General features: G+C 47.9%; 1 protein-coding gene across 4 annotated transcripts in view; it reads right to left on the bottom strand.

Annotated features, from left to right (window-relative positions):
* The window catches only part of LOC115155834 (interleukin-1 receptor accessory protein-like 1), a 333,713-nt gene that overhangs the window by 85,252 nt on the left and 228,269 nt on the right, over nt 1-20,192 (bottom strand). For all 4 annotated transcript variants that reach the window (XM_029702809.1, XM_029702811.1, XM_029702810.1 and 1 more), the window contains exon 6: nt 17,964-18,038. In XM_029702809.1, the coding sequence (XP_029558669.1) occupies nt 17,964-18,038 (75 nt within the window). The remainder of the gene's footprint in view (nt 1-17,963; nt 18,039-20,192) is intronic.

Below are 20,192 nucleotides of genomic sequence, written 5' to 3'. Positions count from 1 at the left end.
GTATGAATACTTTCTGAAGGCACTGCAGCACATGTATAGTACAGTAACTGTCTTGTATTGCAAGTAACATTTACAATAATGTAAATATTTGTACAAAAATTCTGTGAGTTGAAGGAGTCTGCTTGCTGATACATATTTTAAACGCTCTTGAATTGGCTGTAAATGTGTTCATTTGCATAGTAAATATATTTATTTACTGAAATTGACTATTCAGTTGCCCAGTTCCTTACTGGGCCTTAATAACCCCTTCTCCCTAGCCAAACTTTAGGGTTGGTTTGGAATTGGACATTGGTTTCTGGTTAGTGTTTGCCTATCTGGAGGTTCTAGATTTGCGTCAGTAATATGGCAGAAGTGTCCCGGAGCCCATTACACAGCAGGGTGGAGTCATCACCATATTGCTACACCTACCAAGCCCCATCAGGTCAAACTGTCACGTCCTGGCCAGTATATAAGGTTAATTGTTTTGTAGTTTGGTCAGGGCGTGACAGAGGGTATTTGTTTTATGTGGTTCAGGGTGGTGTGTTTGGTTAAGGGGTGTTTGATTTAGTATTTCCGGGGTTTTGGTTTATAGTCTGTTTATGTATTTCTATGTCTAGTCTGGTGAGTGTGTTTCTATGTTGGTTAATTGGGGTTGGGACTCAGTTGAAGGCAGGTGTTGTCTATCTGCCTTTGATTGAGAGTCCCATATATAAGGGTGTGTTTGTGATTTGTGGGTGATTGTTCTGTGTTCAGCCCTAGGCTTTGCCAGACTGTTTGTGGTTGTTCGCTCGTTCTCGTGTTTTTGTTATTTTTTGTACGTTCATTGTTGATAGTTAAATAAAAGTCAAAATGAGCATACACGTACCTGCTGCGTATTGGTCTAGCTTTTCTGATGACGATTTCGCACTATCGGCAGAAGACGAAGACAACCGTGACAGAATCACCCACCACCAAAGGACCAAGCAGCAGAGGAAGGAGCAGACGGCGTTCGAGTTGGACTGGCGGGAGAAGTGGACTTGGGAAGAAATTCTGGACGGGGCCGGACCTTGGCATCAGGCTGGGGATTATCAGCGCCCGCAGTGGGAAATTGAGGCAGCCAAGGCGGAGAGGCGATGGTACGAGGCCAGAGACGCGCTGAGGGAGAAGCACGAGAGGCACCCCCAATAATTTTTTTGGGGGGGGAACACGGGTAGTTTGGCTAGGCGAAGGAAGAGCCGGAAGCCAGCTACCCGTGGTTATATGGAGGAGCGTATGAGGTGGGGAGCGCCATGTTTTGCTGAGAAGCGCACTATCTCACCCATACGCACGCACAGTCCGGTGCGAGTTATTCCAGCCCCTCGCAGGTGCCGTGCTAGAGCGGGCATCCAGCCTGGTAGGAGGATGCCTGCGCAGCGCATCTGGTCGCCGGTACGCCTCCAAGGACCAGGCTACCCAACTCCCGCTCTACGCACGGCTACCATCAGGCCCCTGCACAGCCCAGTCTGCCCTGTACGAGCACTCCGCTCGTACAGGGCTACTAGTTCCATCCAGCCAAGGCGGGTTGTGCAGGAGGTAAGATCTAGACCGGCTGTGCGCCTCCATAGCCCTGGGTTTCCAGCTCCTGTCTCTCGTGCGGACCCGGAAGTGCGTCCACCCAGTCCGACTCGTCCTGTTCCCGCTCCCTGCACTAAACGGCAAGTGCGTAAACCCAGCCTCGCCAGTCAACAGTCGTCGGAGCTGCCCGCCAGTCAACAGTCGTCGGAGCTGCCCGCCAGTCAACAGTCGTCGGAGCTGCCCGCCAGTCAACAGTCGTCGGAGCTGCCCGCCAGTCAACAGTCGTCGGAGCTGCCCGCCAGTCAACAGTCGTCGGAGCTGCCCGCCAGTCAACAGGCGTCGGAGCTGCCCGTCAGTCAACAGTCGCCGGAGTGGTCAGACTGCGCTGAACTGCCGGAGTGGCCAGACTGCGCTGAACTGCCGGAGTGGCCAGACTGCGCTGAACTGCCGGAGTGGCCAGACTGCGCTGAACTGCCGGAGTGGCCAGACTGCCCTGAACTGCCGGAGTGGCCAGACTGCCCTGAACTGCCGGAGTGGCCAGACTGCCCTGAACTGCCGGAGTGGCCAGACTGCCCTGAACTGCCGGAGTGGCCAGACTGCCCTGAACTGCCGGAGTGGCCAGACTGCCCAGACTGTCCCGAGTTGCCAGACTGCCCAGACTGTCCCGAGTTGCCAGACTGCCCAGACTGTCCCGAGTTGCCAGACTGCCCAGACTGTCCCGAGTTGCCAGACTGCCCAGACTGTCCCGAGTTGCCAGACTGCCCAGACTGTCCCGAGTTGCCAGACTGCCCAGACTTGCCAGACTGCCCAGACTTGCCAGACTGTCCCGAGTTGCCAGACTGTCCCGAGTTGCCAGACTGCCCAGACTGTCCCGAGTTGCCAGACTGCCCAGACTGTCCCGAGTTGCCAGACTGCCCAGACTGTCCCGAGTTGCCAGACTGCCCAGACTGTCCCGAGTTGCCAGACTGCCCAGACTTGCCAGACTGTCCCGAGTTGCCAGACTGTCCCGAGTTTCCAGACTGTCCCGAGTTGCCAGACTGTCCAGACTGTCCCGAGTTGCCAGACTGTCCAGACTGTCCCGAGCTGCCAGACTGCCCAGACTGTCCCGAGTTGCCAGACTGCCCAGACTGTCCCGAGTTGCCAGACTGCCCAGACTGCCCAGACTGCCCAGACTGCCCAGACTGTCCCGAGCTGCCAGACTGCCCAGACAGCCTGGAACGGCCTGAGCCGGAGCCACCTCCAAAAATAGGTGGGTTGGGGAGGGGGGGTGTAGCACAGTGCCGTCGTTGACGGCAGCCACCCTCCCTTCCCTACCCTTAAGGGGGAATTTTTCTTTTGGGTATTGTTTAGGGGTATTTTTTTTTGTTAAGGTACTTCCGGGGTAGCACCTTTAAGGGGGGGGTACTGTCACGTCCTGGCCAGTATATAAGGTTAATTGTTTTGTAGTTTGGTCAGGGCGTGTCAGAGGGTATTTGTTTTATGTGGTTCAGGGTGGTGTGTTTGGTTAAGGGGTGTTTGATTTAGTATTTCCGGGGTTTTGGTTTATAGTCTGTTTATGTATTTCTATGTCTAGTCTGGTGAGTGTGTTTCTATGTTGGTTAATTGGGGTTGGGACTCTCAGTTGAAGGCAGGTGTTGTCTATCTGCCTTTGATTGAGAGTCCCATATATAAGGGTGTGTTTGTGATTTGTGGGTGATTGTTCTGTGTTCAGCCCTAGGCTTTGCCAGACTGTTTGTGGTTGTTCGCTCGTTCTCGTGTTTTTGTTATTTTTTGTACGTTCATTGTTGATAGTTAAATAAAAGTCAAAATGAGCATACACGTACCTGCTGCGTATTGGTCTAGCTTTTCTGATGACGATTTCGCACTATCGGCAGAAGACGAAGACATCCGTGACACAAACGTTGAAAAGATAGAGTAGGAGGATAAGGGCCTTAATTAAACTGGGTTTATAAAACATACAAATACCTCTCAGCCTGTACCTTGCCGTGGTGAGAGAGCTTTCAACTAAACCAGGCCCGTGTTATTGGAAATGAAGAAACATTTGTGTTTGCCTTTTCATCCTGCTACCCCTGACCCCTCCGCTCTTCCCTTTCCTCTGCTTTTGATCTCCAGGGGTTCTGCCATGTTCCGAGACGGAGGCGAGACGACGACCAGCTGGAGCAAAATTCAAGCCCCCCTTCTGAGACTGGCTCGCTGTCGAGGACAAGTGACATGAAGAACTAGCTAGAGCACCTCCTGTCTCTTGATTCTGCCTCTTCCCTCTCTCCTCCTCCTTGAACTCTTTCTCTCCTCTCCCTCCAGACGGAATTCTGCATCTAGTGACGTCTGATTACCCAACAATCTGCACACTCATCCCATACCCTCCTCCCATACCCTCCTCCCATACCCTCCTCCCTTTTCCATCTCTGGAGACCTCCTCTCATTCCTTACCACCCTCATCAACCCCTCTAACGTCAAACATTACAGACAGGTATCCTTTCTTTCTTATCTATGTCTGCCATTAGCATTATTGCATGTCTAATCCAACATTTCATTTAAATTAAACCAATCAATAACTGTATTTTTACAAACCTGATCGACATGTAACCTGTGTGTTTGCTTGTTTACGTCTCTGTCCACTCCCCTGTTCCCTTTAACTCAGCTCCTGTTCCCCAGGACCTAGGAGTTCTGCCAGACGTGGATCCACCTGATGTCCTCCATTATCAACCATCCTCCACCTTTTCATTACATCATCTACAGCTACTGTTGTTGTCATGTTGTCGTTATCTGCTAAGAAAGTTTGCTTGACGTATCACAGAAGCAGAATTGAACACACTAACACACACTATACCACAATACCAAAATACCCTCAGCTGTGTGACTGTTGCTTAGTAACCTGTGTGTGTGTGTGTGTGTGTGTGTGTGTGTGTGTGTGTGTGTTATTTAAATCCAGGGAGTAATTATTGGCATGGAGGGCAGTCATTAAGAAAAACAGAGCCTGTAGTTAAAAAGTCACCATTCCTTTGTTCTACACTGATTACACCTTCCAGAGGATGGAGAAAGGAGAGAAGAGGGAAAGAAGGGGAAAGAGCTGAGAATGGGAAGAAAGGAGAGAGAATAGAGAAGGGGAGAGAGGATGGAGAAGGGGAGAGAGGATGGAGAAGGGGAGAGAGGATGGAGAAGGGGAGAGAGGATGGAGAAGGGGAGAGAGGATGGAGAAGGGGAGAGAGGATGGAGAAGGGGAGAGAGGATGGAGAAGGGGAGAGAGGATGGAGAAGGGGAGAGAGGATGGAGAAGGGGAGAGAGGATGGAGAGGAAAACAGAGCAGTGGAGAGGAGAGAGAGAGAGATAGGGGACAGAGTGGTGAGGAGAGAGAGATAGGGGACAGAGTGGAAAGGAGAGAGAGAGAGATAGGGGACAGAGTGGAGAGAGGAGAGAGATAGGGGACAGAGTGGAGAGGGGAGAGAGATAGGGGAGAGTGGAGAGGGGAGAGAGAGATGGGGGAGAGGGGAGAGAGATAGGGGACAGAGTGGAGAGGAGGGATGGAGGACAGTGTAGGATTGCTGTTTACTATAGCTTTCCATCTCTACAGTGAGTTAAGAGAAGAGTCTGACCTTACAGGATCCACTTGACTTGGTGGACTAAGCTCTGGAGATTGAAGACATGGCTAACACTATGGTCTGGCTAGCTAGCTTTGACGCCGGGCTGCATTGGCCCCTGATACATTCACCACCATACGTTGTTCTCTCTCTCTTTTACTTATTTTTCCACGGTCCCATACACACAGAGAATGAGACAGGCAGTGTGTGTGTGAGTGAGTGAGTGAGTGAGAGTGTGAAAGAGAGAATGAGAGAGAGAGTAGTCTCCTCCAGTAAGTAAGGAAGTCCATTAACACACATGTAAATGAGCCTCAGTAATTTACCCCGTACCGCGCTTCTGCACAAATTACTGATTGTGTACAGCACGCAGATTGCAGATGGCAATTAAGGAGGATCCGAGTGTGTGTGTGTGTGTGTGTGTTTTGCCTGTTTCCTATACAGGAGAGAGGAGAGATAATAAAGGAATCTTTTGGGTGCAATATATATATATATATATATATATATATATATATATATATATATATATATATATATATGCACATGCTCCTTACTATGACACTGTACCATGCACACACACACCTTCATCTCTAACTCTCTCACTAATAGCCCTGCTTTCTCTCTTTCTATCACCCTTTCTTCATGTCTCATGTCTTCATGTCTCCCTCTCCCTCTTTCCCTCTCCTATACCTCTGAGTAATCTAAAGTCCTAAACCTCATTTGACCTTGCACTGAACACTTTTAGCCAATCACAACCCAGAATGTGGTGACAATCCCCAAATCCTCATCTAGCCAATGGGAGAGCGGAAGCATCAGAAGCTCTGAATTGGATGTGTCCTCCTGTCTCTTGGCTCCCTCTCTCTTCTCCCTCCTCCCCTCCTCTCTTTTCTCCCTCCTCCCCTCCTCTCTCTTCTCCCTCCTCCCCTCCTCTCTCTTCTCCCTCCTCCCCTCCTCTCTCTTCTCCCTCCTCCCCTCCTCTCTCTTCTCCCTGCTCCCCTCCTCACTCTTCTCCCTCCTCCCCCTCTCTCTTCTCCCTCCTCCCCTCCTCTCTCTTCTCCCTCCTCCCCTCCTCTCTCTTCTCCCTCCTCCCCTCCTCTCTCCTCCCCTCCTCTCTCTTCTCCCTCCTCCCCTCCTCTCTCTTCTCCCTCCTCCCCTCCTCTCTCTTCTCCCTCCTCCCCTCCTCTCTCTTCTCCCTCCTCCCCCTCTCTCTTCTCCCTCCTCCCCTCCTCTCTCTTCTCCCTCCTCCCCTCCTCTCTCTTCTCCCTCCTCTCCTCCTCTCTCTTCTCCCTCCTCCCCTCCTCTCTCTTCTCCCTCCTCCCCTCCTCTCTCTTCTCCCTCCTCCCCTCCTCTCTCTTCTCCCTCCTCCCCTCCTCACTCTTCTCCCTCCTCCCCTCCTCACTCTTCTCCCTCCTCCCCTCCTCTCTCTTCTCCCTCCTCCCCTCCTCTCTCTTCTCGCCTTGTTTCCTTGGCTCTGTTATGCAAGACAGACAGAAGTGGAGCAGGCTTCAAAGTGAATGGCAAAGCAGCCTTTCCCCCAGCTCACTTTGCTGTTCACGCATGTCATTCCATCTGTCCCCCAATCCCGCCGTCTCCTTCCACCTCTCTCTCTACCCCGTCTCTGTTTTTCTCGCCCTCTCTTTCCCCCCTTTCTCATCCTCTATCTCCGTTCTCCCCCATTTCACCGTTCTCTCTATTACTCTGTATACCTTATCTTCCAACATCCCCCCTCTCTCTTTCCCGTCTCTCTTCCCCCTCTCTCTCCCTCTCCTTCTCTCTCTTTCCCCGTGAAATCGCTATACAGTGTAAGTCCGATGCATCATTCTCAACACAATCATTTTGTAAGGGAATAGAGGTGGTCTTCTGACAACTTCCACTAATCCTAACCCTCTATCCTAACCATCTTCCCCTTCCTCCTTCCCTGTCCCCAGACATATGGCTGGCAATAAGGCCCTTCTAACCACACACCTGAAGTGGTCTACTTATGAGCCATTTCCTTCTGGAGAGTGTGTGTGTCACAGGAGGCTGATGATGGGAGGACGGCTCATAACAATGGCCGAACGGAGCAAATGGAACGGCACTAGACACGTAGAAACCATGTGTTTGATACCATTCCACCTATTCCACTCGTCATTACCACGAGCCCATCCTCCCCAATTAAGGTGCCACCAACCCCCTGTGGTGTGTGTGTGAGGAGCGACAGGGTCTTTCAGATGCTCTTTACTCTGACAGGTTCACCCAGGGCTCATTTCCCTGTCCCCATCACCCCCATCACTCACTCACTCTCTCTCTCCCATCGTGAGCAAGGGACAGGCTTCACTCAGAAGAGCGAGAGAGAGAGAGAGAACACAAGACAGAGAAAGACATGGGTGAAAACAGGAGCATCTCAAGAGAGAGAATCTAAAAGAAAGCTAGAGAAGTCTGATGAAGTGTTTCACTTCCCCTAGCTTAGCCAAGCGTTATCAATCCGCCAGTAAACACAGTTGGTTCTCTGACAGTGTCAATGAACCAGCGCTTTGGTAAGTGGGACCATCACCAATCACATCTCTATAAAGATCTGCCTCCATTTAGTGGAAATAATGGAATGAATAGAAAACCCTGTACTAAACAAGCCTGTGTTTAGGCTTTAACAAACAACATAGTCTATCTAACTGGGTTAACATATACATATACCATATGTAGTTTAACCAAGTTCTACCCTAAAAGGACCATGAATACATAATACTGGCCTTTTTAAAAGACAATGCTGAAATTGATGCACACACATGCTTTTATGACTTATTGTTGCTGCATTGTTGAGGAGGAGCCTGCAAGTAAGCATTTCATTGGACCATGTGAATCCTGTACATATGCCTAATAAAACTTGAAACTTGAAACAGGCACATGCACACACAGGCACGCGCACACACACGCACACGCACGCACGCACACACACACACACACACACACACACACACACACACACACACACACACCTGAATACATAATTCAGTCTTTTGTAAGGTAAAGCCAAATGTCCTGCAGAATAATTACCTGGCCATTATAGCAGTAATTCCATCAGCCAGGAATGGAAAGGAACAGAATGTGTGGGTGCACTTCACATATTATGGCTGTTACATGTACTGTCCATCTCCTTCCTATTCCTCCCTCCCTCCCTCCTTTATATATCTCTCCCTCCCTCCCTCCCTCTCCCCTTTATATGTCCCTCCCTCCCTCTCTCCCTCTCCCCTTTATATATCCCTCCCTCCCTCCATCTTTCTCTCTCTCTCTCTTTATCCCCCGTCTCTTTCCCTCCCTCCCTCTCCCCTTTATATCTCCATCGCTCCCTTTCTCCCCCTCTCTCACGCTCTCTCTCTCTCTCCCTCCCTCCTTCTCCTTTATATCTCCATTGCTCCCTTCCCCCCTCTCTCACGCTCTCTCTCTCATCCTTCCCTCCCTCCATCTCTCTCCCTCTATCCCCCCTCTCTCTCCCTCCCTCCCTCCCTCTCCCCTTTATATCTCCATTGCTCCCTTCCCCCCTCTCTCTCTCTCTCATCCCTCCCTCCATCTCTCTCTCTTTATCCCCCCGTCTCTTTCCCTCCCTCCCTCTCCCCTTTATATCTCCATCGCTCCCTTTCTCCCCCTCTCTCTCTCTCATCCCTCCCTCCCTCCATCTCTCTCTCCCCCTCTCTCTCCCTCCCTCCCTCTCCCCTTTATATCTCCCTTCCCCCCCTCTCTCACGCTCTCTCTCTCTCATCCCTCCCTCCCTATCTCCCCCTCTCTCTGCCTCCCCTTTATATCTCCATCACTCCCTTCCCCCCCTCTCTCACGCTCTCTCTCTCATCCCTCCATCTCTCTCCCCCTCTCTCTCCCTCCCTTTATATCTCCATCACTCCCTTCCCCCCTCTCTCACGCTCTCTCTCTCTCATCCCTCCCTCCATCCATCTCTCTCTCTCTCTATCCCCCCTCTCTCTCCCTCCCTCCCTCCCTCCCTCCCTCCCTCCCTCCCTCTCCCCTTTATATCTCCATCACTCCCTTCCCCCCTCTCTCACGCTCTCTCTCTCTCATCCCTCCCTCCATCCATCTCTCTCTCTCTCTATCCCCCCTCTCTCTCCCTCCCTCCCTCCCTCCCTCCCTCCCTCCCTCCCTCCCTCCCTCTCCCCTTTATATCTCCATCGCTCCCTTTCTCCCCCCCCTCTCTCTCCCTCCCTCCCTCCCTCCCTCCCTCCCTCCCTCCCTCCCTCCCTCCCTCCCTCCCTCCCTCCCTCCCCTCCCTCTCCCCTTTATATCTCCATCGCTCCCTTTCTCCCCCTCTCTCTCTCTCATCCCTCCCTCCCTCCATCTCTCTCTCTCTATCCCCCCTCTCTCCCTCCCTCCCTCCCTCTCCCCTTTATATCTCCATCGCTCCCTTTCTCCCCCCCCCCTCTCTCATCCCTCCCTCCCTCCATCTCTCTCTCTCTCTATCCCCCCTCTCTCCCTCTCTCCCTCCCTCCCTCCCTCCCTCCCTCCCTCCCTCCCTCTCCCCTTTATATCTCCATCGCTCCCTTCCCCCCTCTCTCACGCTCTCTCTCTCTCTCTCTCATCCCTCCTTATCATCTCCCTCCATCCTGTAGGGTCTGTGTAGCCATGCTGTTAGCTCGTTAATCATTGGCCTCTACTATGGGCTCCACGCTCAGTGATTAATGACAAATGTTCACACGCTTAAACAGTTAGCTTTGTTTCGCAGCAACCCCAGTTGCTGTGGCATTTACTGTGGGTTACTTACCACCGGGTCTTCTTAGTGGGAACGGAACGGTACAGTACAGAATGATGAGGCAGAAAACCCCAGATGTTTCTAAAACCCATATGGGACCTGGGCAATTCAATTTCAATTCAGTCATGTGAAGAGGTTAATCGAAGAGAAAATCAATCAAAACTTACATTTACGTTTAAGGAGGATTTCTCAATACATAAATTCATTAATTCGATTTAGTTGAAATGAAATTGACCGCAACCCTTCACCAATATGGTTTTCAGTGAGGACAAGCTGCACTGATCACAACTAGGACTGTGGTGGCAATGACATTCTGTCAGCCGGTGATGTTCAAGCAAATAACTGTCGGTCTCACTGTAATTGACCGTTAATTAACAAACACATTTTGCATCTCCTGGCTTCCCTCAAGCCACTGATGCAGACCTTTGGAACATCTACCTTTTAAAAAGTCTGATAAATCCATGTAATATAGCCTACACCTTCACAATAAATCCATGATTTATTTTAGACAGGTCTAAAGAAGCATGATATGAAGAAAATGTAGTCTATTTCAGAAGAACAGAATAGCATACTCTGAGTTGTCCTTATGTTAGGTCCTGATCTGGCTATAACATATGGCTGTGGGCTACACTAGTTCATTTAGCAGAAAAGATTTACTTTGAATTCCCAGGCATTATGTTATACTATTTTATAGTATGAAGAATACAATTGAACAAAGCTGAATAAAATACAAAGGATATTTTCTGCAAACGATTTGAGGGAGTGCGCACATGCTGCTATTCTGTGTTGAGCGGTTAAGAAAGAAATAAGTACTCCTATATGCTTAATTTAGAGTTATTAATGCAACTTTAGTTATTCTACAAACGTTGGGCTATACGTTTTGATTTTTAATACATTGTAAGGCTGCATGATGCGACTAATGATGATTTGAAAAAAAGTCGCTTGAAAGGCATGAGTTCGGCTTTGTTTTATTGCGCAGGGTGTACACACTTCATCAGTCTCTCATTCACAATTTGACAAGCATTTGATAATGCCTTGAATTTCACGGTGGCATCCCCTTTGTGTGGCCATAATGCACCCTAAAAAAATCCATGTCTTTTGCAGCCAGTGGCCATTGTGCCCTTGGCCCAGAGTGCTGTGTTGTGCCCTTCTTACTGAGTGCTGCGCGCTCTGGAGAACCTCTCACTCACATGGCTCTCCATCACGTGATTGGGTCATTTTCACAGGCTACAAGTGAAGACAGACACATCGGGGACGCAACTGCACACATCTTTTTCCAATTCCGAGGTGCATATTGAAAATATTGGAAGAACTATCCACATTTACATTTCGTCAGCCAACAAGATGAGTAGGCATAACAAACAGCAAAACCACTAGCCTATGTCAATCTACTATCCCCCATAGTACAAAAGTTGACCTATTCTATTCTGTGCGAGAAATAAATATTCCAAACATAGTCTGGGACAGTGGTGGGATGCAATAGATCCCACATTAATACAACCACTAGCATCAAAAAACATTTTTACGCAATGTGGCTGACGCAACAGATCAGAATGTTTAGTTTAAAATGTTGATAAACATTTGGCCACTTTAGTTGTGATACAAACCTTATCAAAACATATAGTCCTATGGGCTAGGCTACATGAGGTGTGCGACTATGATTAGAAAAAGTTGCAAAAAAAAGACATTTCGTTTCTTATGCTGGGCATCATTCACAAGTGATAGGCTAATATTGTCACCCATCAGACTATTCTTGATTTAATCTTATCATTACATATACTAAATCATGTATGTGTGACATTTGTCATGATTTAGAATGGACCATTACCATGCACCTGTTTTGAACAAGGGGCAGCGGGAAAAAATACACGTCATCTATGCACTTAAATAGCGAATGGAGGACGCTTTTCTCGTGGTTCATTTTCATGCCAGCCATGTAGGCTATACTCCTGTTGTAAAGATAAGCAATGTGCTTAATATTAGGAAAGTTGATAAATACAGTAGGTTTAGCTGATGGGATCCTCCTCTTTTTAGTAGAGGCCATCACTCTGTTTTCTCGCGCAATTGCATAGCCTATAGAAATGGTGAGCAACATGAGCTCATGGGCTCTTGATTTTTGATTACATTTGCATTGACGTCAGAGTGATTAGAGGGCCGATGGAGTGCTGAGTACCAGGCAGTTAGCAAGTTTGGTAGGCTACTAATGACCATCAGCAGCATCAGATCTTGGAGAATCCTAATTACCTTGACTAAATCGTCACCTGGAATTTGATCGCCGTCATGACTGGTGACCGCTGGTGTGGTGGTAATACGATCACCCCAACAGCCCTAATCACAACCCTTCTTCTTTACAATGGAGCCCTCCATGCATTGTGAGACAAACCTAACAAACAGCATGTATTAGCCAGACACAGCCAATTGTGAAATTGCATTCTAACCTTAACGCCCTGGAGTCAGAGATATAGATACATGCAGTTAGTTAATTAAAAACCACAATACCCTGATGGATTACATAGCATTAGAGAAGCACTGTGACTATAGCAGGGACCATCAACTAGATTTAGCCGGGGGCAAATTTTTTCTTGAGCGGATGGTCGGGCGGCAGGAACATAATTACAAATCATTTGTAGACTGTAAATTGACTGCAAGAAGCCCAAACAGATATAATGTATGACTAAAACATAATCATTTCAAACCTTGCTTACATTTGTATATGATCACCTATCTCTCTATTATGAGTGGGAATACTTGGGAACAGATTTCCATAATTAAAATCACTTGGAGATGATTTCCTGGTGTTTTTTCAGTCTTTTATGTCCAACAATAAAAAATTAAAATCAAAGAAAACATCTTTGCTCATAAAACTTGGGGGGCCAAATAAAACCACATGCGGGCCAAATTTGTTGGACATAAAATGTTGGGGAACCCTGAAACAGAGAGTTCATCACCCTCCTCTCTCTCTCGCTCTCTCTCTATGCTATGGCCATAGTGTGATAGTGAATACAGTGAATTCTCTCTCATGTTCTCCCTCTGACAGATGCAACAAACACATGCATGCACACACACACGCACACTCCCTTCTCAAGTCAAGCGTGTACAAAGCACAACATAAACTACAGTGGATGGAAGTAGTGCCTGAGCTGAAAACATAAAAATGGCGAGGCAGAGAGAGAGAAAGAGTAATTTAGCGTGTAACTCGAACCCTGACCTTCAGCAGGCTTCAGCCAACAAGCTCTCACAGTCTCACTGGAGAATCTGACGTTTGCCCATTAACGTCAAATTTCGGAAGGTTAACTTTAGTCATTAATGCCGAAGAGTTAAAGCTGCAATATGTAACTTTTTGGGCAAGTCTAAGAAGCAGTAGATCTGTTCTATGTGCGCTATTTCTGTGCTTCCCGTTCTCAAGTTTCATTTTTGCGTCTTTTACTTTCGGTTTACTACACCAGCTTCAAACAGGTGAAAATACAATATTTTGGGTCATGAAAAAAAGTGCATCTTTAAGGTAAGGGGTAGGGTTTATATGTATTTCTTTTTTTTAAACAAGTGCCTAGCACTGGTATTGAACACGTGACACTCAGCGCCGGAGCTCGTGGCTTACGCCCATCCACCATCCCTGTCCACAATGCCCTAGCAAAAGCCTACTTGATGGTAATAGCGCACACCGTTGCCCATAATGGCCGGTTTTGAAGTAATCTCCTGATGTTCTGCTTACCTGGACGGACGTCAAATTTCACAGTGGATCTTGAGAAACCTGGCTGCTACAGCAGCTAGCCAATTTCAGCTATCATCACGGAAACATGGCATGTCAGTTGTCACAGAAAGGTATGTGTGTGTGTGTTTTTGTGTATGTGGGAGTGTGTGTGTGTGTGTGTATGTGTTTGTGTGTTTTTGTGTATGTGGGAGTGTGTGTGTGTGTGTTTTTGTGTATGTGGGTGTGTGTGTGTGTGTGTGTGTGACCATAAAGCAAATGTGGGTAGAAGGCTGAGAGAGACGGCAGGAAAGATAACATTTTTTTAACAGTGTGAATTGTAAAGGCATCAGCATGCTTCAGTTTGGCTGACGGCTTGCCGAAGTCGGCTAGACGAACCGAACGAGTGTGATCCTATACTCCCTTAAAAGACCTTTGCTTGTAAAATTTGAAAAAAAGCTCAATAGTACTGTTTGTCCATTTTGAGACGCCGTAGACAGTATAGTGTACACTTCCTCAAAATGGTCAGAATTAATCTAAGACAACTCAAGAAATCTGTCATTCATTTTGACGTTTTTTGCCGAGGAGATCTTAGCTGTGCAATTTTTATCTGACTAAGATGTTTGGTGTTGTATTTCTCAATGAAAAAATCTGCATGAAAACAAGTCATCCCTTTATTGAATAATCCCTACTGTTGACCAATCACCAATGAAGGGGCGTAGACTTCGGCTCCGAACTTCGGCTTGCCTTCAGAAAAAATGTTGTGTACCGAACAGTCCCCCAAAAACTTACCGAAGTCCAAAGCTAACAAATACGTCGTCATAATATACTGTATGCTGAACGGTTTGGGCTGGGAAGCACATCGACGCCTTAAGGTAGAGGGCTTATAGAGGTATAGCAGGGGGCCAGTCATTTCATATCTCCTTCATACCACACAATCATCATAGCTCTGCTCTGCATACCTTGTATTGTACGAAAGTAGCATCATCACACCGAATAGTCCTACTGAACATCGCAGCACATTCAGTCTCCACACAACAGTTGTGTTGTTGAACACAACACTTTTGTTCTATAGATGTGCTCTCCTCCTACTGGGGGGATGACACTGCAGCACGGTGGGAGACTGGTGGTTACATCACACTGATGCCTCTGGAGCTCGGATAGACAGAGAGCAGGGAGAGCACGGGAGGGAGGGAGGGAGAGAATGAGAGAGTGGGGGGATGGGTGGGGGCTGTACTGAGGGAATCCATACTGTAGCAGATCAAAGCTCTAGTGTTTTAAGCTGGAGTATGTATCAGTGTGTGTGTGTGTCAGGAAGGTGTGTGTGTGTGTGTGTGTGTGTGTGTGTGTGTGTGTGTGTGTGTGTGTGTGTGTGTGTGTGTGTGTGTGTGTGTCAACCTCCCTCTATGCTTGTCACAAATCCACCAGTAAAGCACCATGGAAACCAGGGTAGTCAGCAAACTCTGATTGTCAGTATATTTCTGATAAATGCCAAACTGTGTATCATCAAAGTGTGTGTGTGTGTGTGAGTGTGTGTGTGTGTGTGTGTGTGTGTGTGTAAAATGTATGACTGTGCTTCCAGATACAGGCCTCTTGACTGCTATCCTGTGTTGATGGAGCCTGGCCTGTGAAATAATGGAGTCTAATTCCTTTCCACTAGAGTGCTCCCATCTGCTGGCTTTGGGGGCTAGTAAAACCCTCAGTTACAATTATCCCACGCTTAGAGAGGACTGCACCGTTAGCGTGTGTGTGACCCACTCACTCCCACTACAAATGGTGCAAGGAGTGTGTGTGTGTGTAGTTCTGGGTGGACTGCTGTGTGAGCGTGTGCGAATCTCTCACTCCCCTCCTCTGGGATAGCGAATCCATGACAAATCACCCTGAGGGAACATCACAAAGGGTGTGTGTGTGTGTGTGTGTGTGTGTGTGTGTGTGTGTGTGTGTGTGTGTGTGTGTGTGTGTGTGTGTGTGTGTGTGTGTGTGAGAGAGTGAGTGAGTGAGTGAGTGAGTGAGTGAGTGAGTGAGTGAGTGAGTGAGAGAGAGAGAGAGAATGTGTGTGTGTGGGGTGTGTGTGTGTGTTCGGTGTGTGTGTGTTAGAGTGTGTCCCACTCCCTTCCCATCGGAATGTCTTCAGGGACGACGGACACTCCTCCAGGGACGTCACAGCATGAATCATTCCCCATATTCCTGGAAAGGCAATGTGGACTGCACCAACTCAACCCTGGGGGGGCAGACAGTATATCTGCTGCTGCAGGTACAGTAGTGGTGGCAGTAGAGGTGGTGTTCTGGAGGAAGAGGGTATAATACAGCTAGTAATGTACAGTACAATCACAACTCCATTGACTGGAATGGAGGAGTAGCCAAATCATCCCATATTGAAAATAACAACAGTTCCAGATTTTGAGGTATTGTGGTTAGAACTTCGGGATACTTGCTCTGACTAGGAAAACTGTGTGTGCGTGTATGTATGTGTGTACCTATGTACAATGAGTGTGTGAGTGTGTTTCTTTAAAGCTATATTGTGGGTAGGTTAGAGCTGCATTGGCCAGCAGCTTTGTAGAGGAGATAAAGCGGTCTGTGTTTCCCGGCATCTCTCTCTCTCTGTCTCTCTCTCTCTCTCTCTCTCGCTGCAGATTTATCCCTCTGCTTACGCCACCGCTTTTACTGCCCTCCTCCCTCCTTCATTTATTCCTTCCATCCCTCTATCCTTCCATCCCGCTCTCTCTTCCTCCTGCCTCCATATTGGCTACCCACACTATCTCTCTCCCTTTCTCTCTCTCTATGACTCTCTTTATGCCTTTCTCTTTTGATTTCTCTCTCTCCCTCTCTCCTCTTTTTCTTTATCTCTCTATCGCCACCCCCCTTGTACTCTCCCCTCTCACTTCCTCTCCTACCTCTCTCCATCAGGGACGCCCTCAGTGCTGCCGGCTCCCCACAGTAAATCTGCCATATCGCTCCATAAAGCTGCTAGGGGCATGACTCGACAAATATTAAGAAAGAGGAGAATAAATAAATACAACTAAATAAAAGAGAAGCACATCTGGAGGGAGAGGCTTCTTCTTCCCTGCTCTGTGAAAGTGTGTGAGAAAAACAAAATGGAGTCAAGCTGTAAACTATTTATCTCAGTGTCTCTGAGCGTCCCTCTCTCTGCTGGGAGCCCTGTGGACAACACCATACACACATATACATGCACCCACGCACCCGGGTATACTTGTGTGTTTGTTTTTGTGTGTGTGTGTGTGTGTATATGTGTGTGTGTGTGTGTGTGTGTGTGTGTGTGTGTGTGTGTGTGTGTGTGTGTGTGTGTGTGTGTGTGTGTGTGTGTGTGTGTGTGTGTGTGTGTGTACTGGCTTGCATGTATGTCAGTCCATTAAAGGTAGTCTATTCGCCCTTGGTTGGCGGAAAGGTGTGGTATATCAGACGATATACAATGGGTATGACAAAACATTTATTTTTACTGCTCTAATGACATTGGTACCTAGTTTATAACAGCAATAAGGCACCTCAGGTGTTTTTGGTATATTGGCCATATGCCACACCACCTTGGGCCTTATTGCTTAAATAACCCACCTGTCTCCCTAACAACAACAAAACACCAAAGACAGGAGTGGCATTGTCTCTGTAGAGCAACACACAGACACAGACACACTGCATCTGCCTGCCGTCCGATGCCTTTCACCCTGACAGACAAAGGAAAGCTATTTAGCCATTCAGACAGCAGCAAACACCATGTGGACATCTGACTGTGCCCAGAACTCAGGCAATATGCTGTCACACACACACACCTCACCCACCGTGACCCCTGTCAACAAAGACAAACAGCGGTAGTGTAAGCCACCTCCTCTCCGTGTGGACGACCACGCTACACAACACTGGCACCATATGGAGATGTCATTGTTGAGGAAACAGAACCGGGACATTAGCATAAGCACCATTTGTAAACACCATTTGCATACACATATTTTTTTGTTGTTACAGTGCCAGTGTTCCTCTTCCAGAGGTAAAACTGTCATCATCAATCTGTCTGAGAAAGGGAAGTTATAGACTGAGAGGATGTGTGAAGTCATCGCTTTCTCAGACGTGTAGAGATGCAGTTCTTGTTCTGGGTCTCTTTCTCTCTCTCTGGAGTATACACAGCCACAAGTCTAGTGTACAGCACCACAGAGGAGAGAAAGAGAGATTCGGAGATTATAGAGGAAAACACAGCAGGACCACAGATAGAGAGAGAAAGGGAGAGGTTTGGTGAAGCTCACAGTCCATAGCGTACTGAAACAAACCTGTTCAGATTAGTAGCCACACACACACACACACACACACACACACACACACACACACACACACACACACACACACACACACACACACACACACACACACACACACACACACACACACACACACACACACACACACACACACAGCTCCTACAGATAATAAAAAGGTGAGCCCAAGCTCTTACCTAGCTGTAGCTCCATGTTGCTGATCTTGTTCTCAGAAGGATAAAGGATCTTTGGTGGCTTGTCAGTCAGAGGAGCTGGAATGAAGAAACACACAGTTCAGACGTTAGATATTACACTCAAACACTAGAATACCAAGTCATTGTCAACACCACTTTACTACTACAGAACCTTGCTTTGGTCACAGGCCCTGTTAATAAGAGTATAGACTGAGGGAGGGAGAGGCAGGGATCGAGGTAGAGAGGGACAGAGAGAGAGAGAGAGAGAGAGACAGTTTGTGAGCTTCTCTGAAGTAGAAAACTCCTAAAAGTACATACAGTCCTCCAGAAGCACATGAAGTCAGCTTCCTCAAATGCTCTGTTGTCTTAACTCTCCCTGACACTAAACCAGAACCCTCTAAAAGCAATTAAGCGTTGACATAGTCTGGATCCTGCAACCAGAAAACAGACTAGCAGGAAGGGATGGTGCAGCGTTGGTGGTCATGTCACATTCAAAATGAACTAATGGACTTCGGTGGAGTGACAGCAAAGCACATCTCTTGTTGCCAAAGCAAAGACAACACGTACACTAGATCTCTCTCTCTCTTCCCTCCCTCTCTCCTCTCTTCCCTCTCTCCTCCTCTGAATCTCAACTCTGTTCCACTCCTCTTTCATCTCCTTTCTTCCCTAATTCTCCGTTATCTTTCAATACAGAGCAATATAACTCTCTATTGCCCATAGAATCGACATGCAATTTGCTTGGCCTACTTATACACTAATAAATTAGTCAGTGATTTGACAGAGACATGACACCAGTGAATGGTGTTTCGTGTTTGAACAGACATCATGGGATGAGTGTCTCATCAAGTATGAGAGAGAGAAAGAGAGAGACAGATAGAGAGACAGATTATGAGAGAAAGATAGAGAGAGACAGATAGAGAGACAGATTATGAGAGAAAGATAGAGAAGAGTGTTTGAAGAGTCATCACAATGAGTCTCTCTCTCTCTCTGTGTGTGTGTGTGTGTGCTGTATGTGTCTCATTGAGTAGTAGAGCTGATGTTCTAATGATGCTAATCGTCCAGACGGTGGATGTCAGGGCAGCTGGCTGGCTGGCTGGCTGGCTGGCTGGCGGAATGTGGGAACGTTTTCCCTGGGGAACCAGGAGAACACGGAACACTTTATTGCTGTTAAAAGCCTTTGTGTGTTTTGGGAGAGATGGGTTCAGCTCTTCAAGGAGAGATCATGTACCATTTTAAAGACACAGAGACAGTGTGTGTATGTCTGTGTGTGTAGGTGTGCAGGTGTGTGTTCTTCAGAGTCTGGATTGCAATAATGACGGCTCTATGAATGTACCTACTAGCTCACTACACAGCCAGGTCACCTGTGATACAAGTCAGTATTCGACGTCCATCCATGTCTGAGGACTTTGGGTAATGATGTGGAAACTGGCCACTAGGGGCAACACTGATTACATTGCTGTGTGTGTGTGTGGAGTGGTGCTGTGCTGGGTTTTTACTCAGGGCAGTTCGTTAGCCTGAGTCCTTCATTAATGTCTGCTCCTCAGACTGTCCTCTGTGGGCCCCTTACATCTTTGGCTTTATTACCACCCCCCCCTCTCTCTCTCTGTACTTCTCAATCGCTTCCTCTTCTCTCTCTCCCTCTCTCCCGCTCTCGCTCTCTCTCTCTCCAGCTGCTGCTGTTTGGGAGCATTGCTTTGGTTCTGTCTTGATGCAGTAACATCAGAGTCTTACTACTAGGAGTATAGTATGGTTCAATCATCATCACCTCTTCTCATCGCGGTTATGTACAATGGGTACACAGTAGCCTAACACTGGAAAAAACGTATGTACAATGGGTACACAGTAGCCTAACACTGGAAAAAACTTTCTAACACCACTAATTTAAGTTCCTAGGTGTCCAAATCACTAAGGCCTTATCACAGTCGTGAAGAAGGCGCGACAGCGCCTCTTCCCCCTCAGGAAGTTGAAAAGGTTTGGCATGGACCCTCAAATCCTCTAAAAGTTCTACAGCTGCACCATTGTGAGTATCTTGACTGGCTGCATCACTGCTTGGTATGGCAACAGCACTGACCATGATTGTATGGCGCTACAGAGGGTAGTGTGGACAGCCCAGTACATCACTGGGGCCAAGCTCCCTGCCATCCAGGACCTCTTGATCAGGGGGTGTGAAAGGAAAGCCCGGAAGATAGTCAGACTCCAGCCACCCAAGCCATAGGCTGTTCTTTCTGCATC

Source organism: Salmo trutta, chromosome 20, assembly GCF_901001165.1.
Source record: "Salmo trutta chromosome 20, fSalTru1.1, whole genome shotgun sequence".
NCBI classification, from domain to species: Eukaryota; Metazoa; Chordata; class Actinopteri; order Salmoniformes; family Salmonidae; genus Salmo; species Salmo trutta.
The sequence above is the reverse complement of the archived record's forward strand: the minus strand, read 5'-3'. Positions and strand labels throughout refer to the sequence as shown.